At 39.3% G+C, this 26064-nt stretch overlaps 1 protein-coding gene across 1 annotated transcript in view; it reads right to left on the minus strand.

Moving 5' to 3' along the window:
• Positions 1-26064, minus strand: part of VWA8 (von Willebrand factor A domain containing 8) — a 264570-nt gene that overhangs the window by 69445 nt on the left and 169061 nt on the right. The window contains 8 exon segments of the mRNA XM_054013957.1: positions 1312-1466; positions 3845-3954; positions 4714-4839; positions 4942-5006; positions 5750-5866; positions 15275-15477; positions 17008-17146; positions 18262-18370. Coding sequence (XP_053869932.1) covers positions 1312-1466; positions 3845-3954; positions 4714-4839; positions 4942-5006; positions 5750-5866; positions 15275-15477; positions 17008-17146; positions 18262-18370 — 1024 coding nt within the window.

Here is a 26064-nt window from a genome sequence, read left to right on the forward strand (position 1 = left end):
TAACTAACATTTCTTTCTAACCCAAGGGAAGTATTGGTTGGCTTATACTAGGCTCAGACCTAGCTAGTGTAACTGTGGCTGATATTGTAATTATTCTTAGAAATATCTAAATCAGGGGTCGGCAACGTTCGGCATGCGGCTTGCCAGAGTAAGCACCCTAGCGGGCCGGGCCAGTTTATTTACCTGCTGACACGGCAGGTTCGGCCGATTGCGGCCCCTACTGCCGCAGTTCGCCGTCCCGGGCCAATGGGGGCGGCGGGAAGGAGCGCGGGCCGAGGTATGAGCTGGCCATGGCTTCCCGCCGTCCCCATTGGCCCGGGACGGCGAACCGCGGCCAGTAGGGGCCGCGATCGGCCGAACCTGCCATGTCAGCAGGTAAATAAACTGGCCCGGCCTGCCAGGGTGCTTACCCTGGCGAGCCGCGTGCCGAACGTTGCCGACCCCTGGTCTAAATCCTTGTTTCAATTTTAGTAAGCTCTGTAACTCCAAGTGCTATAGCAGTGAGTTCAATGGATCAACGTTGTTATGTGCTATGTCAAAAAGTATTTCTTTTTATCAGTTGTAAATCTGAAGACTTAATTCCAGCAGGTGTCCCCTTGTCCTTTTATTATTAAATACTAAATAGAATTATCCTAAAAACCCTCTTAATACCAAATATACCCCTATCATGTCCCTCTTGTTCATCTTCATTCTGTGCAACATCTCTAATCGATATACTCTCCCCTCATATGCCTCTAATAATTTTCATTTCCCTTTCTGGATCTTTTCTATTTCTGCTATAAGATTTCTGAAACAGGGTGAGCAAAACCAAACACAGTATTCATGATCAGGCACACCATCAATTCAGCCAATGGCATGATAGTATTTTTCTGTAGTACTCTCTAGACTTTTTTTTTTTTTTTTTTTTAAACTACAGCTTGGCATCTCATTTGCTGTATTGATTGCTGCTGCATACTGAGCAGATGTTCACACTGAATTGTCTGCAATTATGTCATTTTCTTGAGTAGTTACATTCAATTTAAAACGTTTCTATGTGTATGAGGAGTAAGATTGTTCTTCCATGCGTAGTGTATGAAACTTATCTCCATTGAATTTCATCTGCCTTGTGTCACCCAATTTCCTATCACTGTCAAGTCCTTCTGAAATCTCTCTACACTTGACTACACTAATAAACATTGCATACTCTGCAAATTGTATTACCTCATTATTCACTACCTCTTGCAAATAATTAGGTTAATGGCTATTTAGATTAACTGGTTATGAAATAAATGTAATGATCATTATTTTACAATTTAATAATACTGGTTTTACCATAAGTTCTGGGAAGCCAACAACAATAGTAGCATAATTATGCACATCCGAGAGAATCCTGTTGGGAGAGCTGATCTTTTGTTCCACAGCTACGCTTAGGTTCTCTGAAGATAGTTGGTCACTTGAAACTGTGTGCGGCACACACAAATCAGATGCTAAAGTGGGGAATCAAATGATATGCATTAAATCCAAATAAGCAAGAGGAACCAATTATCTTTACAAGCACTGAGCACTAATTACTATTATTCTTTTTATCATAATTCAACAGAAATAAAATGAAGAAAAGAAGTCAAGACCTGTTTATGCTATATTGTACTACATCCAAAAAAATGACATTAAATTAACATTATTTAGGTTGCAAAGTCAAGCACTCAAAAGTTAGGAAAGCCTTAATTCTGCCAACTTGTGTCCTCGTATGCATTGAACGAGACAACAGTGAAATGTATATGCCCATGGAAGCAAAATTAAAGTTGCATGGAATATGCCATATCCTAATTTTCAACCTAAATAACTTTCTTTTAACATAGGATTTTTGTATATAATTTCCTAGATTTTTATGAGTTTTTTTCTTTTAAGGAAAAAATATAATCAAATTCTATTATGTACAACTGTAACAATTCCCCCACCCAATAATGAATCATTAGCATGGTTTCAACTGGGAACCTTTCACACTGCAGCAGAGACTGATGCTACTAGGACTACAGAAATCACCATGTTAGCTGGCAGCAACAGAAGGCTTTTTTCTGATGTCGGGGGAGGGTTGCCGTTTGCAGGTGCTGGGTCTGGAGACTGGTCAGGGGGATGACCAGCCTAACGAGGATCTCTCTTGCCCCCACTCCCAGACCTGGGAAAACTCTGGCCCCAAGTATTTGCTGCTCTTCTCTGTACTTCTTCCAGTTCTATTATAACTTTTTTGAGATGGGGCAACCAGAACTGCACACAAGTATTCAAGGTGTGGGCATACGATGGATTTATATAGTGGCATTATGATATTTTCTGTCTTATTATCTATCTCTTTCCTAATGGTTCCTAACATTCTGTTAGGTTTTTGACTGCTGCTGCAGATTGAGCAGATGTTTTCAGAGAACTATCCATAATAACTCCAAGGTCTCTTTCTTAAGTAGTCACAGACAATTTAGATTACATCATTTTATATGTATAGCTGGGATTATATTTTCCAATTACTTTGCATTTATCAACATTAAATTTCATCTGCCATTTTATTGCCCATTCACCCAGTTTTGTGAGATCTTTGTAATTCTTCCCAGTCAGCTTTGGACTTAACTATCTTGAGTAATTCTGTATCCTCTGCAAACTTTGCCACCTCACTATTCATCCCCTTTTTCAGATGATTTATGAATATATTGAACAGCACTGGGCCCAGTTCAGATCCATGGGGCACCTTGCTATTTACGTTTCTCTCCACTGACCATTCATTTCTATCCTTTGTTTCCTATTTTTCAACCAGTTACTAATCCATGAGAGGACCCTTCCCTCTTATCCCATGACTCCTTACTTTGCTTAAGAGCCTTTGGTGAGGGACTTTGTCAAAGGCCTTCTGAAAGTCCAAGGATACTAGATTCACAGGATCACCCTTGTTCACATAATTGTTGACCCTCCTCCCCATTAAAGAATTCTAATGGATTAGTGAGGCATGATTTCCTTTTACAAAAACCGTGTTGATTCTTCCCGAACATATCGTGTTCATCTCTGTGTCTGATAATTCTGTCCTTTATTATAGTTTCAACCAATCTGCCTGGTAGTGAAGTTAGGCTTACCAGTCTGTAATTGCGAGGATCTCCTCTGGAGCCTTTTTTAATAATTGGCGTTACATTAGCTATCCACCAATCATCTGGTACAGAGGCTGAGTTAAGTGGTAGGTTACATACCAGAGTTAGTAGTTCTGCAATTTCATATTTGAGTTCCTTCATAACTCTTGGGTGAATAACATCTGGTCCTTATGCTTTATTACTGTTTAATTTATCAATTTGTTCCAAACCTGCCTCTACTGACAATGTTCAATAACTGTGGCATGCTGGCAACATTTTTCTGAGGAATACAAGTGAGAGAAGGAAAACGGCACGTTTTAACTCAATATCTCAGTCAAATCTGAATGGAATTTCATGGAATATAGAAAAGGAACTTCAGAAGCCTAAAGGGTTCTTCCTCCTGAATGTCAAAGTCTGCTGCAAACAATGGAGGTGTGAGAGCTCCTCAAACGAAAGGTTGCAAGAATCATTTGTAATGGAAAGTGATAGGCAGTCTAAATAAAGAGGTTGCTACCAGCGCCCCGTATAATAGATGTGAGTGTGTCTGTACAGTTCTCAAAATTTCTGAGGCATTTTATTCAAACAATTCCAAGCCCACGTACAGAACTTTGCCATCTTTTTTGAAACAATGGTATGAATCACACACTACAGGAAAAGAATCAGACATGAAATTACTCAAACATCTAAAGTACCAGAATGTTGTTTGTACAGGCACAAACACAGAGTTGATAAAAAAAAGAATAACACAGGTTTACACTGAGTACCTGTTGTTAAACCAAACCCCTTGTCAACTGGGTCTTCATTTAATGCATGCAGCTGGCAAACTCCACTCTCTTCAGATACCATATGCGCTGGCTTAGTTAAAAGAAATTTCCTGTAAATAATGCAGACTTATTAAAAAATGGTGTAACAAGAATATTTATTTGTTATATAAGTATAGAATATTTTTACTATTTAACAAGGATCTCAACATGTTTTACTTAAAATTAATTTAGCCTCAACACATCTCTGAGGTAGGTAAGCATTTATTCTCCCTAGTTTATAGGTCGAGAAAGTAAACCATAGAGAGGCAGATTTGCTTACGGTAACTATTTATACACTTTTATTTATTGTGAGGTTAAACAGGAACTGGAAAATGGAGCACTGTTTGTTCCATTAAACTATGAATCAAAGTAACTAGGAGAGTAGACTAATGAGCCAGATTTTCAGTTAGTCACACTAATATTGGCAAGGACCTAATTTATACAGGCATAAATACCAGCTGTGTAAAATGTGGTATGAATATGGACATAGCCAAATTTGGTCTAGATTTTCAGTAGTGCAAATTTACATAAGCTCATCTTGCACATTCACCACTCTGGATTCACAAGTGCAATTTGGGTATGGGGAAATCTGCACCTCTAAGAAATCTGACCGTAAGCACCTAACCATAGACACAAACAAAACCAGTAAATTTGTGTGTGCACATCAGGCATTTGTGCAGGTAGGTTAGATGCACACAAATACTGGTATGCAGCTGAAAATATTGCCAAATATCTCCATTTGTTCTATATTTGTATAGCTCTTAGCACAGGGGATCCATGACTTGGGCTCCTAGACACTACCAAACAAATAATGAATTTGGTTAACTTACTGATTTGTTTTGCTTTCCACCAAGAGCCAACGGTCTTCAGCCACTAGGAAAACAGATCTGAGATTGATAGGTAGTGAGATAGTATGAGTTCGACCCTCCAGTACATCCAGCACAATAAGTTGGTTTCTGTGAAATGTAAACCAAGAAAACAATTATGAGGCAGAGAACGTATATGACAAATCTATTTTTTTTTAAACAAAAGCAATGTAATTTATAGTTAACTCTCACCCTTCTTCTTTGTAGAACACCAGCCAGTTTTTATGTGAAAACTCTCTGCACATTTTGTGACTGATCTAAAAAAATACATTACACGTCAATTACAATTTGTCAGGTCAGTCCCCAATAGTTTACCTGACTCCTTATATTTATAGTTATACTTTTTTCTGGTTAGAAAAGTCATAAACTAAAATATTTGGCCAAGGTGATCAAAAAAGTGTGTCTAAAGTTAGGTTTCTAAACCCGCATTTAGGCACGTAAATAGGTGGCCTGATTTTCAAGAGTGCTGAGAATCAAGCAGCAACCACTGAATCATACCAAATTTGCTAGTTTTTCTTTGAGTAATTCACTATGATAACCGCATCTCAAAGCACCTTTCCACCTACTCCAAATTCATAAATTGCATCATAGTATAATGAATTACAGATCACGCTGCTCTGGGCTCAACAGAACCACAACAACTTGTAACAAAATGTTCTGTAACTCTTAGCAAAATATCTGAAAGGTTTCATTGTAAAAATTACATATCCCTAGACAGCATCCCTTATTTATTGCCCTTCTATTCTGTAATGATGATATATTCTGCTGGTACAAAACTGAGAATTCAATATTATATTGAATATATATATATATATATATATACACACACACACATATATTGAATTCTCAGTTTTGTACGAGCAGAATATATACATATAGCAGTACACAATTAACGGTTTGTTCCATAAAAGATAGAAAGGAAGCTATCCTGCTATCATGTCTGTAATACTGAGCTCTGATAGGTCTGGTATAGTCTAGCCAGGAAGTTGCTGTTCCTCACCGGCTCCTCCTTGTTGCCCCACCAGGATGCTCTCTTTGGAACTTCTTGGGTATCTGGTGAGAGTAAAAGTCTATGAATGGCACCAGTTTTCGTATCCAGCAACAAGACAACATTACTCTGTAAACAGAAAAGAGAGCATTACGCCCAGTCTTCTTAAAGCTCACAGCACCAGGTCTACATGAAGTGTCTTTGTTCTTTGCAATTGAAGCTACTTAATGTCACAAGGAAATTTAATTTTGAAAGTATGAATTGGATTTTACTTTGCTGGAAAATTGCAGACTGGATCCTCTGGTCTAGCAAAGCTGATCTCAGTGCAGAACTGATGAAGTAAGGCAAAGGTACAACTTAACTGACAATGATTGGTCCAGATCAGTGGTTCCGAAACTTTAACAACCTGTGAACCCCTTTCACTAAAATGTCAAGTCTCACGAACCCCTCCTAAAAATGAATATTTCCAGGGATTTTCTCTTTTACCTGAGTATAAATTATAAAAGCAGTGATCTTGGAAATATAAAATTTGTTTTTATGACATGTTTATTCACACTATTATTATTTATCATTACAGTATTTTTATTACATTATGAAAACGGCAACACTCTTCCAAGATCTCACTTTCGTAGCTTGTATCACTTTGAATAAGCCTGTTTCATCAAGGAGCCTGTTTCATCAAGGAGTATCAAGCTTTAAGTAAGCTTCTTAAAAGTTCCTCCTACACAAGCATTCAGGTCTTGAGTAGTCCAGGCAAACAACATACGTTACAAAGCTTAAACATGTTCTTCATAATAATTTTAAAAACAATGCTAGGTGCCTATTTAATTTAAAAAAAAAGCAAAAAATATCCACCCCTTTCCATTTCTTATAAGGAGTCTTGAATATTTAAATCTCCTCAGTGTGACATATATGCTTGCTTTGATCTGCATAGCTCTTGGAAGTCCAAGGGACAGCTTTGTCCGCAATTAGGGAATTTTTTCCCGAGAACCCCCTGTAACATTTCGCGAACCCCCAGGGTTGGGACCCACTGTTCCAGATGAATGGTGCTATTTTAAAATTCTGTAATGTTTTATTCATGCTGAAAAAAATCAAATTTGTTTGTTTGTAGAGTTTACATCAATATTTAGAGGGAATTGTGTAAGTCTAATGTTAATTTACAGTGGTCTAATATGATTTATCTAGTTAAGGCTTAAATCACCTGTGGCAGCCATTTGCATTCAACTACACAGGAAAGTCTTACCAGCTTTGCTTCTTCCATCTTACTAAAAGATTTGCCGCAACTCTTGAGTGTTTCCTTAGCATTATGCTTGAACAACAGAACCCCCACCCCTGAATATTTAAATCATATGGAGTCTGAAAAACTATTATATGGAAAAAGGTTAAGCTATAATTTGATATTATTGTGTGGCTCCTGTAGCATCGCTTTAAATATTTCTTTTTAAAACATTCTAAAGTTGTTCCTAAGGCATTAAACTTTTAAGGACTCAGGAAAATGATCACACAGCCAACCTTAACTGCTCTAAATTAAATTTTAAAAGCTACAAAAGAATAAGCTAATTAAGTCTTGTATTTCATTACTTCATTAATGTCTTGGCTCTAAATCTTTGTCATTCTGTGAAATGCTACGTTCCTCAAAGGTTTTTTTTAAGGACATATTAATAGTCAACTGTATGCGTGTCTAACATCTGAAGTAATACACAGTGAATGATAAAGGACTAAAAAGGTGAAGTCCACAAGATTCTCCTAAATAAACTATGTACTAACTCAATCTGAGTCACAGTTTTTGCGGGTAACCTTCAGATTTTCTCTAGGGCTGTTATTTTAGAGGAATGAACTTTTCATTTTGAATGAGAGCTTATTGTAGCTAAATATGGTAAAACATTTAAAATATTATCATGACATTTGTAGCATTTGGAAAACTTCAGCTGCAGCTCAACTCTTCTAATAAAAGAAGAATTTGTTAAATGCTCACGTATTCCAACCCAAATTATAGAAATGTGGCCCAGGAGAGGGTTTGTTTTGGATTTTGGTTTTCTGCCATATTGTATTTATATACTTCTGCATCAGCATAGCTGAACTGAAGAAATGCATTAGCCTTCCAAGACACAAAAAACCCCATATGAATCAGTTATGTTCTTCTACTTAGTATTAAGTTTATACGTGCAGTTGGCAGTATAAAAAGCCTCTCTACTCCACCCCTTTTGATGTTAATGGTTTCCTTCTGTGCTAAGTGACCGATGGCATATTCTGTCTATGTTTAATAATAGAATTTTGCGTCACTTGTGAACACATCCAACTGCAGTTCTGGCAATCCTTCAAGTGGGATGGGAAAAGATGCTGATGTGCAGTTCCGTTATGTTTGTTCTCGACTGGGAGAAAAGTAACCTTTGGGTGACCTCATGACCCTGATGTCTGGAATTCCAAACTTTGGACAGATGTAATAACCAGCCTCATGAGTGGCGTTCTTTTATTTTTAGTGTCTGAACAGTTTTCCTTTACTTACTGCTGCTTTTATATGAATTACGATTTTCCTCTTAAAAGTCCTTATACCAAACAGGGCTGTGATTTCACTGCTGAGTGGAGAAGTTGTGCTCAATGCTCTTGTAGGCATAGGGGGGAGTAGGGGGGAGCGGCCGCAGATAAAAGTAATAATTTAAATATTTAACCCTCACTTACTTCCTCCTTTTTAACCATCTTTCTTGCCAACAACAAAAATTTCCTGTCCCTCGGTCCTTAACTCCATTCCCAGGTTCTCCCTTATATGCCTCCTCCCAGACACAACCATGCTCACACATGCAGTTTCTTCCTCTCTTGTCTTATATGCCTAGGGTTACCATATTCTGTGCCTCCAAATGGAGGACACTCCACGGCCCACGGCCCCGCCCCCAGCCCCGCCCACACCCCCGCCCCAACCCCGCCCCCTCCCCAAAGTCTCCGCCCCCTCCCCTGCTTCCCGCGAACATTTAATTCGCGGGAAGCCTGAAGCAGGTAAGGGGAATGTGGGGGGGAGGAGGCGCGGCCCAGGCTGGCCCCCCGGCGGCTCCAGCCTGGGTCGGCTCGGGCCCTGGGGTGCCGGCCCCGGCCCCCGGCCGACCGCCCCTTGGCGACCACCCCCGGCCCGCCCAGCACTGCCGGCCCCCGGCGGCCCGGCGCACCCCCCAGCTCCCCGGCTCCCCGGGGGCTCGGCTCCCCGGCTGACCGGGCTCCCCGCGGGCCCGGCTGACCGGCTCCCCGCCGGCCCGGCTGACCGGCTCCCCGCCGGCCCGGCAGACCGGCTCCCCGCCGGCCCGCCGGCCCGGCTCCCCGCCGGCCCGGCTGACCGGCTCCCCGCCGGCCCGGCTGACCGGCTCCCCGCCGGCCCGGCTGACCGGCTCCCCGCCGGCCCGGCTGACCGGCTCCCCGCCGGCCCGGCTGACCGGCTCCCCGCCGGCCCGGCTGACTGGCTCCCGGCCCGGCACCGCGCCCCCGGCTCTCCCTCCGGCCCCGCGCCCAGCCCGGCACTGTGACCCTGGTTCCCGGCCCGGCACCATGCCCCCGGCCCCGCACCGCCGGCCCGGCCGAGCACCACCGAGCCCTCCCGATTTTCCCGGACATGCCCGGCTTTTGGGGATTTCCCCCCGGACGGGGATTTGAGCCCCCAAAAGCCGGACATGTCCGGGAAAATCCGGACGTATGGTAACCCTATATATGTCCCACCTCCTGGAAACACACATATGCAACAAATTCAAATATTCCTCCCCTTTCAGTTATAGATGAGACTTTCTTCCTGGCTCTTGGGCCTTGCAAAGTAAACCTCTCCCTACAGTGTGTGCTCCCAATGCCTCCCTTACACAGGCAGCTTCTCCTAGCACTGCTACCTGCAGATCTCAAGTGACACTGACACATTTAGCAACCTTGTCATTGTATATCCGTAAAACAGAGGTAGAGAAAGTAAGTGCAAGAAGTCTGTGTAGTGGATTTGAAGTTCCTGGGTTCCAACTCTGCTGAACTCCGAGCTGGGAAAAAAATAGTATATGAACATGTAACAATCACAATGCATACACAAAGGAGGCAGAAGCAAGGTTTGCTGTAGCAAACTGAAAACTGTTTTTTTCCCAAATTGTGGATGTTTATACCTGTAAACGTAGGGTTTGTCTACACTGTGCAGCAATGCACTCTACAGGAACTTTTAGTTCCTACCAGCAGAGTCTGCATGGACCAATCAATGTACAATCCTTTTGTGTGCTTTAGGAATCACACCCCTGCAGAGTGCATTACCTCACCATGTAGACAAGTCCTTAATGGGCTTTTATAGAACACTTATTGTTTGTAAAATATAGTGTGAGAACCTTGGAATATTTCTAGCTGTTAAAATGCTTTTATATTGCAAAATGTTATACTTAACAGTAAATTACTATGCTGGGTTAATATCAGTTTTACTGTTGTATTTCTACAGTTTACATTTCAGTTAATTGGAGGTGTCCCTTTAAGAACAATATGGGATGGAAGTACAGAACAATGTGTGGGAGATTTTGTCTCTGTGTCAACAGAGCGCAAGTCCTCCCCTTGCGTAAGATCCAAAAAGGTCAGAACTTGATATAATCTGTGTATCTTTCAAAAAAACAAATCTCATTCATGAAGGTGTAGCATCAGATCTTACTGGGGGACCAGATGCCTCAGAGCATTGCTTATGGGCTGCAAACCCTCCAGTCTGTAGGTCACCAATTTTAATCCAGACCAGATTACTATGGATTAAAAACTGTTCCCATCTAATGGATGTTTGGTGGTCCCCCATTATGTGATGAGTTTGGTGGGCTTCAGTTTCAGCTCCAATGTCACAAACTCACACTATACTCTGCACTAGTTGGCAGACTCAGCAGAGGGGTCAAAAACGTCATGGGCCACGGAGACTAAATTACCCCTGCTACTCATAGAGCAAGTTTCTTCTCCAGCATCCTCCAGATAAAGATCAAAGCATGCTGGCAGGGCACGGTGTGTGGACAGCCTGTCCTGCTGATAACAGGAACTTCATTTACTAGGACTATCAAATCAATACTTTTACCAGCACTAAATTCACACAATTTTTTCTAAAACGGAAGTTTATTGTTACAGATACATTGGTTCTAAATATGCAAATTATCTAATTAAATAATTTGCATGTGGTTTGCTTCACACACTAAACTCCACAAAACTTACCCACTATCTACCTGTTACCATTTAGACTGGCCAACAGATTCGGGTGCATACAGAGGGGAAACACTTGGTCTGGGAGGGGGAAGGTACCCTGCAGTTCAGTGTGGTGGCAAGGAACACCGCCACCAAGCTTTTCCCTGAAGAGCTGAAAGCCCCTGCTGAGCGCTCTGAACTCCTTCCCCCACATGAGAGCCATTATGGATCTACCACCAAGATTCAGGTGGTAAAGGGGAAGCCCTCCTAAGTTACCAACTGAAGCGTTTGACATAGAAGGGATAAAACAAAGGGCCACGCTCAGCACTGAGGTCTTCAAGCCATTCAGTAGAATGTGAGTCTCCCATGCAAACATGGGGGTGGCTTAAAAGTTGGTAATCCCCACAAATATGTAATTAAGTTAAAGCCCCAATAAAGTACACTTCAGTAAAATTTTATTAAAGGGAGGAGGAAGAAATTAAGGACTTTTATTTTAGTGCAATGCTCTTGATTCAATCCAGATGGACATTATATGAGAAAAAATAAATAGCAGCAGTTCGTCTGCACAGCCATGGCTATAGTTGTCTCATCCTTTCCACTATAATTATCTATTTAAGTGTGTTTTGTAATTGAGTCATAAATGTTCATCTAAAAAATGTTTTATTAGAACAGCTATTTGGAAAGTCACTACTCTGTGATACTAAGTACTGGGATATTTTAAAAACAAAAATAACAAAAGGGGAAGCAGAGATTTTATTTTATTTTTAAAGTGATTTTTGTTTCCTTCAAGATTTTAGCACTTTTTGACCCTTTTTTCGAATACTCGTAACTGGAGGTCTGGCTTACATAAGGATACTTTATTATAGCATCTTCAGTCTCCAAACCACTTTACCAGCAGTAGCTAATCCTCACAGTGTCCCTGTAAGGTAGGTACTGCATGTTATTACTCTCCCTATGCAGACACAAGGAAGATGCAAAAAAGAAACGTTAAGTGACTTGCCATAGGCCACAGAGAGTCAGTGGCAGAGCTCAGATTAGCACTCAGAAATCCTGTGCTTGGTTCACTATTTGTTTTTGCTTCCATGGTGCTTATCACCTCACAAATATCAATACATTTGGCCTTATTTAGGTAAGTAATAGCATCATTCCCATTTTACAGATGCACAGACTTGCCCAGGTCCACCCAGTAAATCTGTTGCAGAGCTATTTATAAAACCTAGATCTCCTGATTTTTAGTCCATTTTTTTAACCTCACGGTCATCCTTGTCCACTAGATTACATCTGCCCTCTGAAAGTTTGAATGCTTAACTAAACTTTACTTGAACTATACAACATTTTTGATTCTACAAATTAAGGCTGAACTGGTTTGCCAGCAATACTGTCAAGCCTTCTGGCCTATGGTTACAACTGGAAATATTTCAAGATCAGATGGATTCTCAAAGTTCTGTATTTTTACACTTCTCAGCAAAGACCAGAAGTGCAGAGATTCAAAACATGAAGAAAAATAAAAAAAAAGAGAAAAAAAACCTCTCTCTTACTTTTTATTTTTTGAAGCCTTAAGGAAGGATTATTTCATTTCAAGTTAAAATTCTGGATAAAAGTACAAGCTGTGTTACCTGACTTGTCCAATTTGCCCACCTCTAGCCTTCAAAAACCCGGGAAAAATAAAAAGAACTCCAAATACCTGATATGAAACTAAACAGACTAAATGAGCTGTGAACTAAGGGAGAGCCCAGATCAAAGCTTCAGATCACACGGCAGTGGCCATCAGGGCTACACCAGGGTCCAGCCCACCAGATAAATGCCTGGTTCCTTGGTATCTCATTTTGGGCCTTGCACCGAGCAAATTATTAATCTGGCCTTCAACTGGTGAAAAATTAAATAGAATGATAGGCAACAATCCATAGTGATTAATAATATGCTACATGAGTGGATCATATTCCTTAATTTTTCCACATAAAGTGCAAGAAACTGATTGTTATAGAAAGGTCACGTCATTTTTGAAGTGATCCTAAACATATGCAGGCTCTGTAAATCTAAACTGTCAGTTTAATGAAGTATATTTTAAGAATCAATGAAGATCTATTTTTATATTAAGTTTATATATGAAATCCTAAGATAATGCAAAACATGCAGTAATATTATTGTTAGTATATTATTTTCCAGCATGATAATTAGGTTTATTTTTAGAATGCCTTTGCCCAACTGTGGTACTTGCTGAGAAAGACAAGACCGAAGTTGCCAATATTCAAACTTATGGTCAGAGAAAGAAAAGAAGGTTACAGCTGAACAAAACTCAACAGCAATGGTGCATTGAACCACGGTAGCCAACCTATAGTACAGTCTTTATATCAGATTTTAATTCAGACTTTTATTGAAAAATGTATCCTAGAAGGACAGACATTATCACAGTGTAAAACCAATCACTGAGTTAACTGCCTAAAGTTTCACAGAAGCCTTTGATAAAATATTCCCTCTCCTCCCCAAAGAGATTCAATGCTACCGCAGTTTTGTTAAAAATAATACCAACAAGACAATTATTTTCATTTTAGGAATTTCAGAAGTTTAGAAATATAATAGGAGTGTACTGCTTGGATCTGCCTTCAGAAAATGTCTAGTATTCTAAACGTTCTCAGGCACTCAAAGCAGAGGATCGAGTGCCATCTGTTTTACAATTTCCTGTACTGACTTTAGTCATAGAGGGCAAAGCCTTGTTTTGAACTGAACAAACTTGTTATGAGCTTCCTAAAATAGCTCAAATAGTACTTTTACAACTGATCAAGACAACTCTATTGGCAACAGTGAAGGAAGTTAGCTTTTGGATGAAAATTGGGAAAATGCATTTCTAGGGGCCCAATTCAACACGGATATAGGCAAATGCAATTCTGCTGAGATCAGTAACAGGTTGTCCTGCTTACATATGCACTGAATTTAGTCATAAGTCTGAGACCAGTAAAGCATACCTATATTTAGGCTATGACAATATGCATGGCTTCCTGGGATGCTAAATGTGTATGAGATATTTGACACCTCATCAGCTGTGTTGTTAATGGAAATTTCTCATTCCCCCTACTGAATACAGGAAAGGTTCTTCTGAGCTAGCTAATAGACACTGGAAAATGGGGAAAGTAACCAAGAACCAGTAAGGGGGGCGGGGGGGAAACAAGAAAAGGAAGAGGGAAGCTGGTGACCAACAATAATGATAATTGTTAATGCTATGTCTCATATCACTTAGGAATGTAAACAGGATGTAAGACTGGAAGGGATCCCTTGAGCCATACATTCTAATCCCTTGCTATCGCAGGCAACACCATCATATAACCCCATTCATAAATTTATCAAGCGCCATCTTAAAATGAGTTGTTTGCCTTGATTACTGCTATTGGAAGGCTGTTCCAGAACCTAACTCCTCAAACCTTCTAATTTCCAGCTTAAATGTTTTCATGGCCATTTTTGTTTGTTCCAACATTGCTATTTGGCTTAAATAACTTTTCTTCCTTCCTGGTGTCTATCCCCCTCAGGCATTAATGGGACATGATCATATTTATGAAGCTACTATTATAATTCATATTAATACTTATTCTTTTTTTACTCATGTCAGCATCTTGGTGGCTGCTCCCCCATCCCCTGTAAAAAAGTGTTAAATTGAAAATATTCTAATCAATTTCTAATAGCAGTTCCAAATAAGACTACTGAAGTGATGGGCCCAAATCAAACAGATCTGACACTAATCACTGGATTTGATTAGAATCCAAATCAAACTTTGCAGCTCTAATCCATCTCTACAATGCGGTTTACACCACCATCTTGTTTTACCCATCCATCCTACTCTCAGTTTTGTGTTCCCACAGAACTCATGCTATGGATAGGGAAACATCATGATATTTAATTAAAAAAAAAGAAAGGTGGCATGAACAATTGTGATTCAGAAGGCATTTATTTTTTATTAAAAGTTCAAAAACTAGAACAGGGATGAGCAGGGCTTGGATTTGAATACACAGCTAAAATAGGGGAGCTGAGACTTAATAAATTTCCTCCGCTAATTTGAGACTTCCAAACTCAAATCATAATCTCCTTTTTCTCCCTCCAATAGTTCTCAGTGTATGTTTACCACTAACAGGATAAACAGGCAAATCTCAGCATTAATAATGCAAAGGTACATAAAAACATACAGTAAATCAGCCTAAACACCGCAAGAAAAAGTAGAGCTGAGGGACCCTCTCTAAAGGTTTATTGTGCAATTAGACTAAGTATCCAGAAGTATGCATATTTATCCCAAAGTATCTCACAACCTAGAGAGATTGAGGAACCGCAGGGATCCTACTCTTGCTGTACTACTTTCCTCACAATGAAACATGAAACAGGAGGATATCTATTTATTTATTTTACCTGCTCTTCGTGAAGAATCACTTGCCCTTTGAGTGGATTTCCTAGAGGTGCCACAGTCACAAAGGGTTGCCATATGCTGCCAGCCGTTCTTGGGAAGATGTCATAACAATCCACAAAGTATCCATTTTTACTAGATACATTCATGAAATATAAGGAAACTGGATTGCATGTAGCCACATAGAGCATATTTTCAGTCTCATCTTCTGAAATAGGAAAATAAGGCAAAATTAATGAAAGTAAAAGACTGTTGTGATCCAAAATCATGTTAACCATCAGATTAACTGAAAACTGAATGATGCTATTGTGGGAATACAGCAACATATTTAAAATAAGTTTAACCTATTATGGCACATATATCAATCAATCAATCCACGTAGGACTATATGCTACTCTTAACCTACAGCAACATTCCCATGATGACAAAGGGAATTTTGTACATAAATCAAGGATGCGATGTGGCCTATATGTAAACTAAACTTTTAACAGACAAGCTGTTACCGGCTTCACACTGACTAGTAACTCCCTCCACAAATATTCCAAAAGATATTTGAGTAGAAGTCCAAGACATAAAGCTGGTTTGCCATCCAAATCAACTGCTAAAGATTCGTGTTCTATGAATCCTTATAACCGGAAACCTGTACAGCATACGCAAGTTTGCTTATAAAAAAGAAAAGTTTCTAAGAAAGAGAAAACTATATTAAAAGTTTTCAGATACAGACTTTTAAAAAATGTGTCCACTCTCTGGAACTAAAACACCAGGTCATTTAATAATTATAGACAAGAGGAAGGAACTTTCATGTGGTGAGAGAAACACTAGAACTGTTTTTGACTCAATTTAGACGTTTCAGAGCATCAAATTAAAACTGCAATTTCTATCAGTGTCATCAAAAAATTGTGAACATGCTTAGAAAGTGAAGCCGCAATCAGAAAAAGGCAGCGTTGTCAGTTTTCATAATTTTAATGTATTTACAATGTAAAATAAATTACAGCCACAAAATTTATTACATTTTATAATATACCATAAGTAATGGTCACAAGTATCAATAATGATCTGATGCACATTGGGACATATATCTGTATATATAATGTAGTTAAATAAGGCAGGATTGATTCAATAAGAAAGGGCACTGATCAGCATAAGCACCAAAAAGAAAGCACAGAACTTTGCATGCTACAAGTCTTGCATTAGAACTGGTTTTAATTAGGGAAGGGCAAAGTTAGAAAGACTTTTTAAAATTAATTTTGAAACAATCTACCATATAATATAAAAATTAGGAACACTTTGAATTACGCATCTATATTTCCTTTTAGAGCCAAATTTCCTTCATAGTTTACATTATCACCAATATGTTGTAATGGAATTATATTCCCCTTTCATGATTGATTGTTTTTACATTCTGTCTTTTTTGACTTAAAAAAAAAAAAGTTAAATATAAAGAAGGGAAAAGCAAGCAATATTTTTTCTATATCTCACGCAGTGAAGGTTCCCAGAAATGCATTCTCTGTGTTACTGCGCGTATACTCAGCACAGAATTTGTAGTTTCTTTTTTATTGCAATTACAAAAATATGATATTGCTCTTGCATATTTCAAAAAAAGGGAATACAAACTACATAGTACTGACTATTAATGAACAGCTATGATCTCATCCGTCCAATTCCTCATTATCTCCAATGTAATTTACATCATACAATAATGGGGATCATTACAAAAATTACAAATATTTTACTGTACCTTCTGCTACAGCAACATCACAGACTAAGTTAACCTCATTCAAAGGCAGTGTCCAAAAAGCAAGTTCTTCTGTGAAACTGAGGGACCTTGCTTCATGCCGTTCCAGTGGAAATCCCTGAACATTTAAATATACTGGACCCTAAAAGAAAAATGATAACCATGAGGACTGGTATTTTATTTCACTCACCAACCTTTATAAACGTTTATAAACGCTAGGAGTTTTCCTAAAGGTTTCTATTGCTTTTAACACTAAATGCCAGGCCAAGCATTATAAACAAAAGAGGAAGGCTTATATTTGGGAAGGAACCAGATTGCTTTTTCTGTAAGCCCTCTGCATCCCACCTGGAGCCCTGAAGATCCTGCCACTGTTTTCCCCATAATATATAAGCCATGCTGTCGCCCTCCCTTGAGGCTACATATTTCAACTATTACATCCATCTAGTCATGGGGGACTGCATGGAACTTAATATGGAACCACGATCCTTAATCCCATGGAGGAGAGGTCACATTGCCTGGAGTGTTTTAGATCAATAATGAAAGACTGGCGCACGGTGCATTTGTGCAAGGAAACAATACTGAATTTCTTGATTATGGAAGCTTTAAAATATCAAACAACATTACACTAACAGTTTCCCCCCATCACTCAAGTAATAATAAAGACAGGACAAGACATTGGGTTTGTAGAGGATGTGGATTAGGTTTAGGCTGGAGGCCAAATCAGACCAAAGGTTCAGATTCAGATTTGAGAGAGAGAAAATTTCAGAAGAATTCAGCTGCATGTGAAATGAAACTGGAAAACAGGCTCCTGCTCATTTTATATCTCATCCAGATGAGTTGTGATCTGGGGACTGAAACTGGACCTCCCCTTGTATCCTTGCCTGTTTCCGGGCTTCTCTAAAAATGGCATTGTCACCTTCATAGCAAGAACTCTGCAAGAGCTTTTGAACTCAACCTTGCAAAGTCTACCCCCCGCCACAGTACTCCTTTCAGTATATGGCCTGCATATGGAGGACTCACAAGATAGGACCCCACAGCAACTCAGCTGGCAGTGTGAATCACAACATAGTCTACTTTTTTAATCTGTACAGTTAACAGTATTTATTTCATTACAAAAATCAACTCAGATTCTTCTTTCTGCAGGAAATGAGTGATATCTTACATTTATTAAATCATAATCTGGGTGATGATTTAGTGCTGTAAAGAAAAAATGACTACTGGTAATCAATATTTTTAAGCATTAAAAAAGACACAAACCTTTATATTTAACTGATGAGTTTCTGTTGGACACAGTAGTTTCCGCCGTGCGTTCCCTGATTGATTGATTCTCCAGTAGCCCATAAATTTATGGTCTGGCAAGGGTAGCCTGTCAAACAACATATGAACAAAGAAACATTTATCCCTTTTAATTTGCAATGAATAAGGGATATGTCATTTAACCATAGAGTTTTTCTAAGAGGCTATTTTAAAGATTCTCTTGTTGAAAATGCTCCCTTGCTGAAACATTCAATTTTTTTTAAATAGCAAAAATTAAAATTTTCTGAAACACAAGTAATCTCAGATCTAAAAGACTATGCTCTGAAAAGCTTTAAAAGTCTGAATTGTCTGAGCTATGTAGCGAAGCATATTCAGTGCTCTCTTGATCAGCTTAACTCAATTCAAAGAGGATGCCAGAATGAGTGGGAGGAGCTCTTCTAAGTGATATGTTCCTCTAGGAAAACTGCATAATGAGTACAGTAAATGTTGCATCAGTTTATTGCTGCAAGAAGGAGCATTAATTGCTGTTGTATGTTCTGTGACATCCAGTGGATGGGTCACACAGTACAGACAATGACCATATGCTAATTGCCTATGCTGTCAAAACTAGCCTCTGTTTGCCAGAAGCTGGGAATGAGCGACAGGGGATGGATCACTTGATGATTACCTGTTCTGTTCATTCCCTCTGGGGCACCTGGCATTGGTCACTGTTGGAAGACAGGATATTGGGCTAGAATGAACCTTTGGTCTGACCCAGTATGGCCGTTCTTATGTATCACAAGAAAGTGCAGAAGGATGGTCCTACTGTATGCTCTGTTAAGGGTATCTATATGGCAGGTGTAGGGTTTCTCATGGATGCTTAGACTCCACTACTTTTCATGGTCACCTGCTCACAACACAACCCTTGCCAATCCTGCAGAAAAGACGGGGTTAATTTGCCTAAACTTGAATGATGTTCTTGACCTCATTTTTTTTCCATTTGTTTTTCATTCAGGAAGAGAACATGTGGGCCACTGTAAAAGATAATTTCTGTAATAACTGAAAATATTGGTATATGATAAAGTAATTTCACAGACTATAGTACACACATTTTTGTTTTTCCTCTACTCTCTCTCAAGTGATTTGCAACTAATAAAATTATTTAAAGTTTTGTTAATGCAGAATAATTACATTAAAACCAATGAACTGATATGCTAAGACACAGTATCAGAACATTTCCTTTTGATCTCTCTTATTTGGAACTAGTTGGCATGTAGCATGTATTTAATTTGCTTCTAGAGTAAGAAAATTGAGAGCGTGTGCAAGATATTTCTAAACACTATTTAAACCTCTTACGTTATTGCACAACTACAAAACTTGGCATGAGAATAGAAGACAACCCTCTCCCTCCTTCTAAAAATACATCTCTGAAGTCTATTTTAAGTAAGTTCTCCAAGACTGTTGTCTGTGCTTGATCTCTCGTGTTCTATTTGTCTGTGTCTGTTCCTACAATCAGAATTCTGTAAAAATAATAGGCTCTGTTAAATTAAAGGAGGTTTGTTTCTTTTAGATATTTTGGGCAGAGAGGGGGCCCAAATCAAAACCCTAGGTCTGAGCACCCCTCTAATCTCTCTCTATTCCAACTTTAGGAATGAACAATTATATTTGCTAATCTTTCTGAATAGCACAAGAAAAATAAATTAAAATATTCTAATAATTGTTCTGCCCATGTACCTCAATCAAACTGGAAGGGCCACCTTTTGGGGTGAGAGAGTAGTTCAATCTCCATACCGATTCAGTCCTTGGTCCATTTGCTGAGCCTCTCAATAAAGTTGCCAACAATAGGTTTTGTGATATTGAATTAGGAAATGGATTGAAACCACCAAAGCATTTCATATAGGTCAATATTCAGCCATAAAATGGTAATGACTTTTGGTGATGCAATCTGGGCTGAATTAAAACTAGCTTGACAGGCGTTGTTTTCCATTACGTTTAATTCCCTAGTTAACCAGCTCGGAGAAGACAGTTTTTATGACCCTACACCTATTTACAACATCAGTCAATACCAAGGTATGAGAACTATATTTCTTGTAATTGCTTCCTATCTTCAATTTCCCCTTGTTTAATTATTTGCAGTGTGAGGTCTGTTTTTAACATTGACTGGAAAAGATTAATATTTTTGAATGAATCTGTTCACAGTGTCTCAACCTTTTTCATCTGTTTCCTAACCAGTCTGGCCAGTTTTCTCCCACATCAGGAGTCAAAATTAAGTCAGACCCAAAAGAAATGCAAGTATAACACAGTTCAGGTTATGACATCCAATCCAATCATTAACAGTTATTTAGGGTATACTCTTTAATGCAATATAACCCGAAGATAGATGCATTTATGCATAGAGGAGTATAGAGTCAGTTACTAAAATGACATGTTGGTTTTATTAATGAAAATAAATTTCACACTAAGAGTTTTGTTTTGGATTTCAAAATGATTTTCTGGCCAAGCCTGAGTTTGATCCATTTGGGGGTGGGGGGTGGGGGGGTTATGAAGGAAGTACATGAATTTAAATTTCTCTGTGGGAACAGTAGCATCAACTTCACAAGGACTTAGATTTTAGTTTTGAACTCCTTACACATAACTCTCACGTGTAGTGCACTATAGATGGATGAACCTACTAATAATTATGACTATCTATGAAATTTTACAATTTTCTTCAGTCTTTGGAAAAGCTACATGCTCCTTTTGAGAGGCAATTAGAACTTATCAATCGAGAGATATACTAGACATGTTTGAAATTGGGTCCTGTCCTGAAGAAAATGTCAAAGATTAGAGCCTTTGTTTTAAATCTGAGATGTAGACAATTCATGAAAATATCATGAGTTTATAAATCCTCTATTAATAACAGGGTTAAAAAAAGAACTAGATAAATTCATGGAGGATAGGTCCATCAATAGCTATTAGCCAGGACGGGCAGGGATGCAAAATCATGCTTTGAAGTGTCCTTAGTCTCTGTTTGCCAGAAGCTGGGAATGGGCAACAGGGGATGGATCACTTGATGATTACCTGTTCTGTTCATTCCCTCTGGGGCACCTGGCATTGCCTACTGTCAGAAGACAGAATACTGGGCTAGATGGACAATTGCACTGATCCAGTATGGCCATTCTGATCACTGAGTCACTGGCAAAGGTGTGAGAGGTAGTGGGAACTTGTGAGTTTAAGATGTAGAAAGAAAGTTCTACACAAACTCTTTCATTCTCTGGAATGATAATCTACAGTATCAAACAAGAACTCTTATTCACACTCTTCATCAAAAGCTAAAGCTTGTTTGTTTTTATGTCTCTAGAGACCCCTAATGTGACATCATATGGAAGAAGGACCAACACCTAACAGTCAATTCCACTGAATTATTTCCGTGTCAGTTCTTTGATTGACAATCAACCTGTCAGATCCTTTAGATCCATTTTGTTTAAATTGTTACTTTTTGACTATTTTACCCTGAGGGCTCTAGATCCAGGATTCACTACTGAGTATGAGGCGGTTATGTAAGTAATGTCTTTGTAAAGAGGAGGAGATTGGCCCAAAACCTTTAGTCAACATGGTGATTCTACACAAAATTGTTATTTAGTTTGATTTTCTTCATGTACAGCAGTCTAATGGGAGAATTTGTCAGAAAATAATTATCTAGAGGCAAAATATAAATGGAGTTTTTGAGTCCACTAAAAATGGAGAGACTAAGTTTATAGCAATCAAATTACTTGTAATTTGTGTTTTCTGAAGGTAGCTATCAGAACTGATATATACTTTTTATAACTGATATATACCTTTTATAACTCAGGCAGGACTTGGGGAACTCACAGTCTTGTGAATCAAAGATGGGATGGAATGTTTCATAACACGAGAACTAGGGGTCACCAACTGAAAGTACTAGACAGCAGGCTTAAAACAAAAGGAAGTATTTCTTCACACAGTGCACAGTCAACCTGTGGAACTCTTTGCCAGAGGATGTTGTGAAGGCCAAGACTGTAACAAGGTTAAAAAAAGAACTAGATAAATTCATTGAGGATAGTTCCATCAATGGCTATTTGCCATGATGGGGAGGGATGATACTCCTAAGCCTGTTTGCGCCAGAAACTGGGAATGGGCAACAGGGGATAGATCACTTGATGATTACCTGTTCTGTTCATTCCCTCTGAGGCATCTGGCATTGGCTACTGTCAGAGGACAGTATACTGGGCCAGATGGACCTTTGGTCTGACCCAGTATGGCCGTTCTTATGTTCTTTGCTAACCAGATCATGGCACTTCAAACAAACAACTTTTGATTAAAGTCTTATTTGTATCATTTAAGATTTCAGTTTAATGACCTTCCTATTTCTTATCCGTGAGACACAAAGGAAAAAAAAGAGACATTAAAAAATTCAAGCAGCTTGAAGTTGCCCTTGCCTCCAACTTGATGACTGAAGACTAAAAATTAAATGGTTCTTCCCATCTTTCCTTTCTCCCCCTTCCCCTTATGGGAACAGCCTGACCAGTCACTCAACAGAGAAGAATAGGGCTTGAAGGAAGTCACTGTCACCCTGTCTCTCCATACAGTCCCCGTTGCACAGTCCTACCCAGCTCTTTACGTTTTCACTACCACAGATCAGCTCAGTGATACACAAAGCAGGGAGGGAACTGCTGAGGAATGGATCACAGTAACAAGACAATTTTACAGAAGCAGCAGCTTAGCAACTGAAGACCCACTCACCAATAGCAGGAGAGGGAGGGAATGGGGAACAAGGTATGCAGTAAAGAAGAAAAAGGAAGATGTGCAAGATATCCTCACACCAGCTGTTTGTTTGTTTTAAATTATTTCAGGACCAAATTCAGAGGGCTTCAGTCTCTCTTTATTCAGTCCTATTTCATGTAAACACCACAGAGCTCAATGTAGTAATTTCCTAGAGTTAGAACGGACAACAGAGTACTTTCTGGCAGGGAGGGGCTTAAATATTACATGTATGATATTTAAATTCCTGCAAACTGCTTTCCCCCAATTTTAGGTGTAATAATACACTCCATGGTGTGCACAAGTAGTGAATGTGAACGGAGGCACTCTACTGCTGCATGGGCCTCAGCAAACCTAAGGTGTGTGGAGATCTGATGAACAGTGCACAACCTGATGTGTGTTATTTCATACACAGCCTCCAGCTGCATCAGAGATCAATCAAAAGGAAAAATAATAGATAAAAACAATAGCTTTCCAGTGTGCTTGGGTGAGTGGGGACCAATTATAATCACTACCTTCCAAGAACAGGATAGGTAGGTAAGTCATCTTGTCTTTATAAAAATCAATTCTACAACACTAAGCTTATCAAAAGATATTGTAAAATTCATAAAGATACCCTGACTTAAATAGAGGGGAGCAGAGAGAACGGAGTTATACTCTCCCACTCCTTACTTGACAGGCAATACCAAAAAAACCTCAGCTAACTCACAGGATCCTGGGAGCCAGGACATGCCCATAATCTATTATCTGGCCATAGATTAACCTCTCAGAGATATTTTCAAACCAGCTCAATTAGAAAAAGGTTCAGATGATTTTAAAATGGGAATGGGCGATGTATTTTCTGGCTTGGAAAATTGGAAATCTAGAGAAGATATGATAAAATAATGAATGGCTTAAAGCAGCTCAATTGGATGTTCCTAGTTAATATTTCCAAAATAGCATGGGGAAATTAAAAAGGCAAAAACAGAAAATGTACAAAAAATAACTTTTCAAAGTAACACATGACACTCATGCCTTCTGCTCTACTGTTATCAGACAAGATCTCAAAGTACAGAGAGTCCTATTACTCAGTACTTGGACAGGAGCAAGCTCCAAAGAACAAATATGCTACAAGATGTGATGCTGGTGACTCGGTAAGTAGCCTCTGTGTCAGTCATGAACAAATGTCTAGAATGGTGAACAAATGTCCAGAACAGTTAAAGACCTCACAGCATTTGTGAATTTAGTAGTGTTAATCTGGTGTCCTGGCCAAATTCCATCTCAGGTCTTATGTTTTCCTGGCAGTTTCAATTAACTATGATAGTTTCCTTCGCTTCTTGTCCTGAACAACTGCTGCAGAAGTGATTGACTCTCAGTGGCATGTGAAGTGATCTTTTATATATAACTATTTAACAAGGATATTGTAAATTGATTAGTTAATGTTTGTGAAAGTATACTGAGATCACTGAATTAAGGGCTGTTAAGAAACGCAAAGTATATTATCGAGGAAAATAGCTTAGTACATTTTAAAAATATAAGATATGTGAATGAAAAAAACATCTGCAGTTAAATTAGCTAAGAAAAATATTGTATGGGCAACTGATAATCAACTGGAGAATCACACTGAATTTTCCCCATCTTACAGTATTGTTTAGTTAGATGCATTTCCTCAAAAGTATCTGTGATTACCTAGTCAGCCTCTCTTGTGGAGAAATGGCTTTTGGAGGTTTATAATTTTGTTTGCTGGCCTCTGAACACAACTGATTTCTCTGAGGGCTCTTGGTTCTTTTAAGCTTGACAACCTGCTACAAAATCTCATGCCAAAGCCTGAAACCATGGAGCATGGATCTATTATAATTCATTTACCTTTGGAGACATTGAGTGAGATTCTATAGGCTACACTGATCCCTTCCATAAAACAACTCATATTGCAGGAATCCCTTTTTACTGGCCATTAATGATCTCCTAACCCTTTTCACAAGAATAGGCATATTCATTCTAGAGTCCAAGCAAAAATTCCAGAATGGACAACTACATTCTGCCCACCTAAATTCATCCTGAAGTTTAACTGGATCCAGTCTTCTTCTGTGTTTCTTGTCCTAAACTGCTGTGTAATAGCCCTGTGTGTTGTTTGTGTGCCTAGCATGCTTTTGTTCCTACATAGATAAATAACAGCTATCATATTCCACTCTTATTTGGGCATAAGCTTTCGTGAGTAAAAACCTCACTTCTTCGGATGCATAGAGTGAAAGTTACAGATGCAGGCATTATATACTGACACATGGAGAGCAGGGAGTTACTTCACAAGTGGAGAACCAGTGTTGACAGGGCCAATTCAATCAGGGTGGATGTAGTCCACTCCCAATAATAGATGAGGAGGTGTCAATTCCAGGAGAGGAAAAGCTGCTTCTGTAGTGAGCCAGCCACTCCCAGTCCCTATTCAAGCCCAGATTAATGGTGTTGAATTTGCAAATGAATTTTAGTTCTGCTGTTTCTCTTTGAAGTCTGTTTCTGAAGTTTTTTTGTTCAATGATAGTGACTTTTAAATCTGTAATAGAATGATCTGTAATAGAAGTGTTCACTTACTGGCTTATGTATGTTACCATTCCTGATGTCCGATTTGTGTCCATTTATTCTTTTGCGGAGGGACTGTCCCGTTTGGCCAATGTACATGGCAGAGGGGCATTGCTGGCACATGATGGCATATATGACAGAGGATGTGCAGGTGAATGAGCCCCTGATGGTGTGGCTGATGTGGTTGGGTCCTCTGATGCTGTTGCCAGAGTAGATATGGGGACAGAGTAGGCAACGAGGTTTGCTACAGGGATAGGTTCCTGGGTTGGTGTTTCTGTGGTGTGGTGTGTAGTTGCTGGTGAGTATTTGCTTCAGGTTGGGGGGTTGTCTGTAAGCGAGGACTGGCCTGCCTCCCAAGGTCTGTGAGAGTGAGGGATCATTTTCCAGGATAGGTTGTAGATCGTGGATAATGCGCTGGAGAGGTTTTAGCTGGGGGCTGTATGTGATGGCCAGTGGTGTTCTGTTATTGTCCTTGTTGGGCCTGTCCTGCAGTAGGTGATTTCTGGGTAC

Source organism: Malaclemys terrapin, chromosome 1 (genome assembly GCF_027887155.1).
Source record: "Malaclemys terrapin pileata isolate rMalTer1 chromosome 1, rMalTer1.hap1, whole genome shotgun sequence".
Classification (NCBI taxonomy): Eukaryota; Metazoa; Chordata; order Testudines; family Emydidae; genus Malaclemys; species Malaclemys terrapin.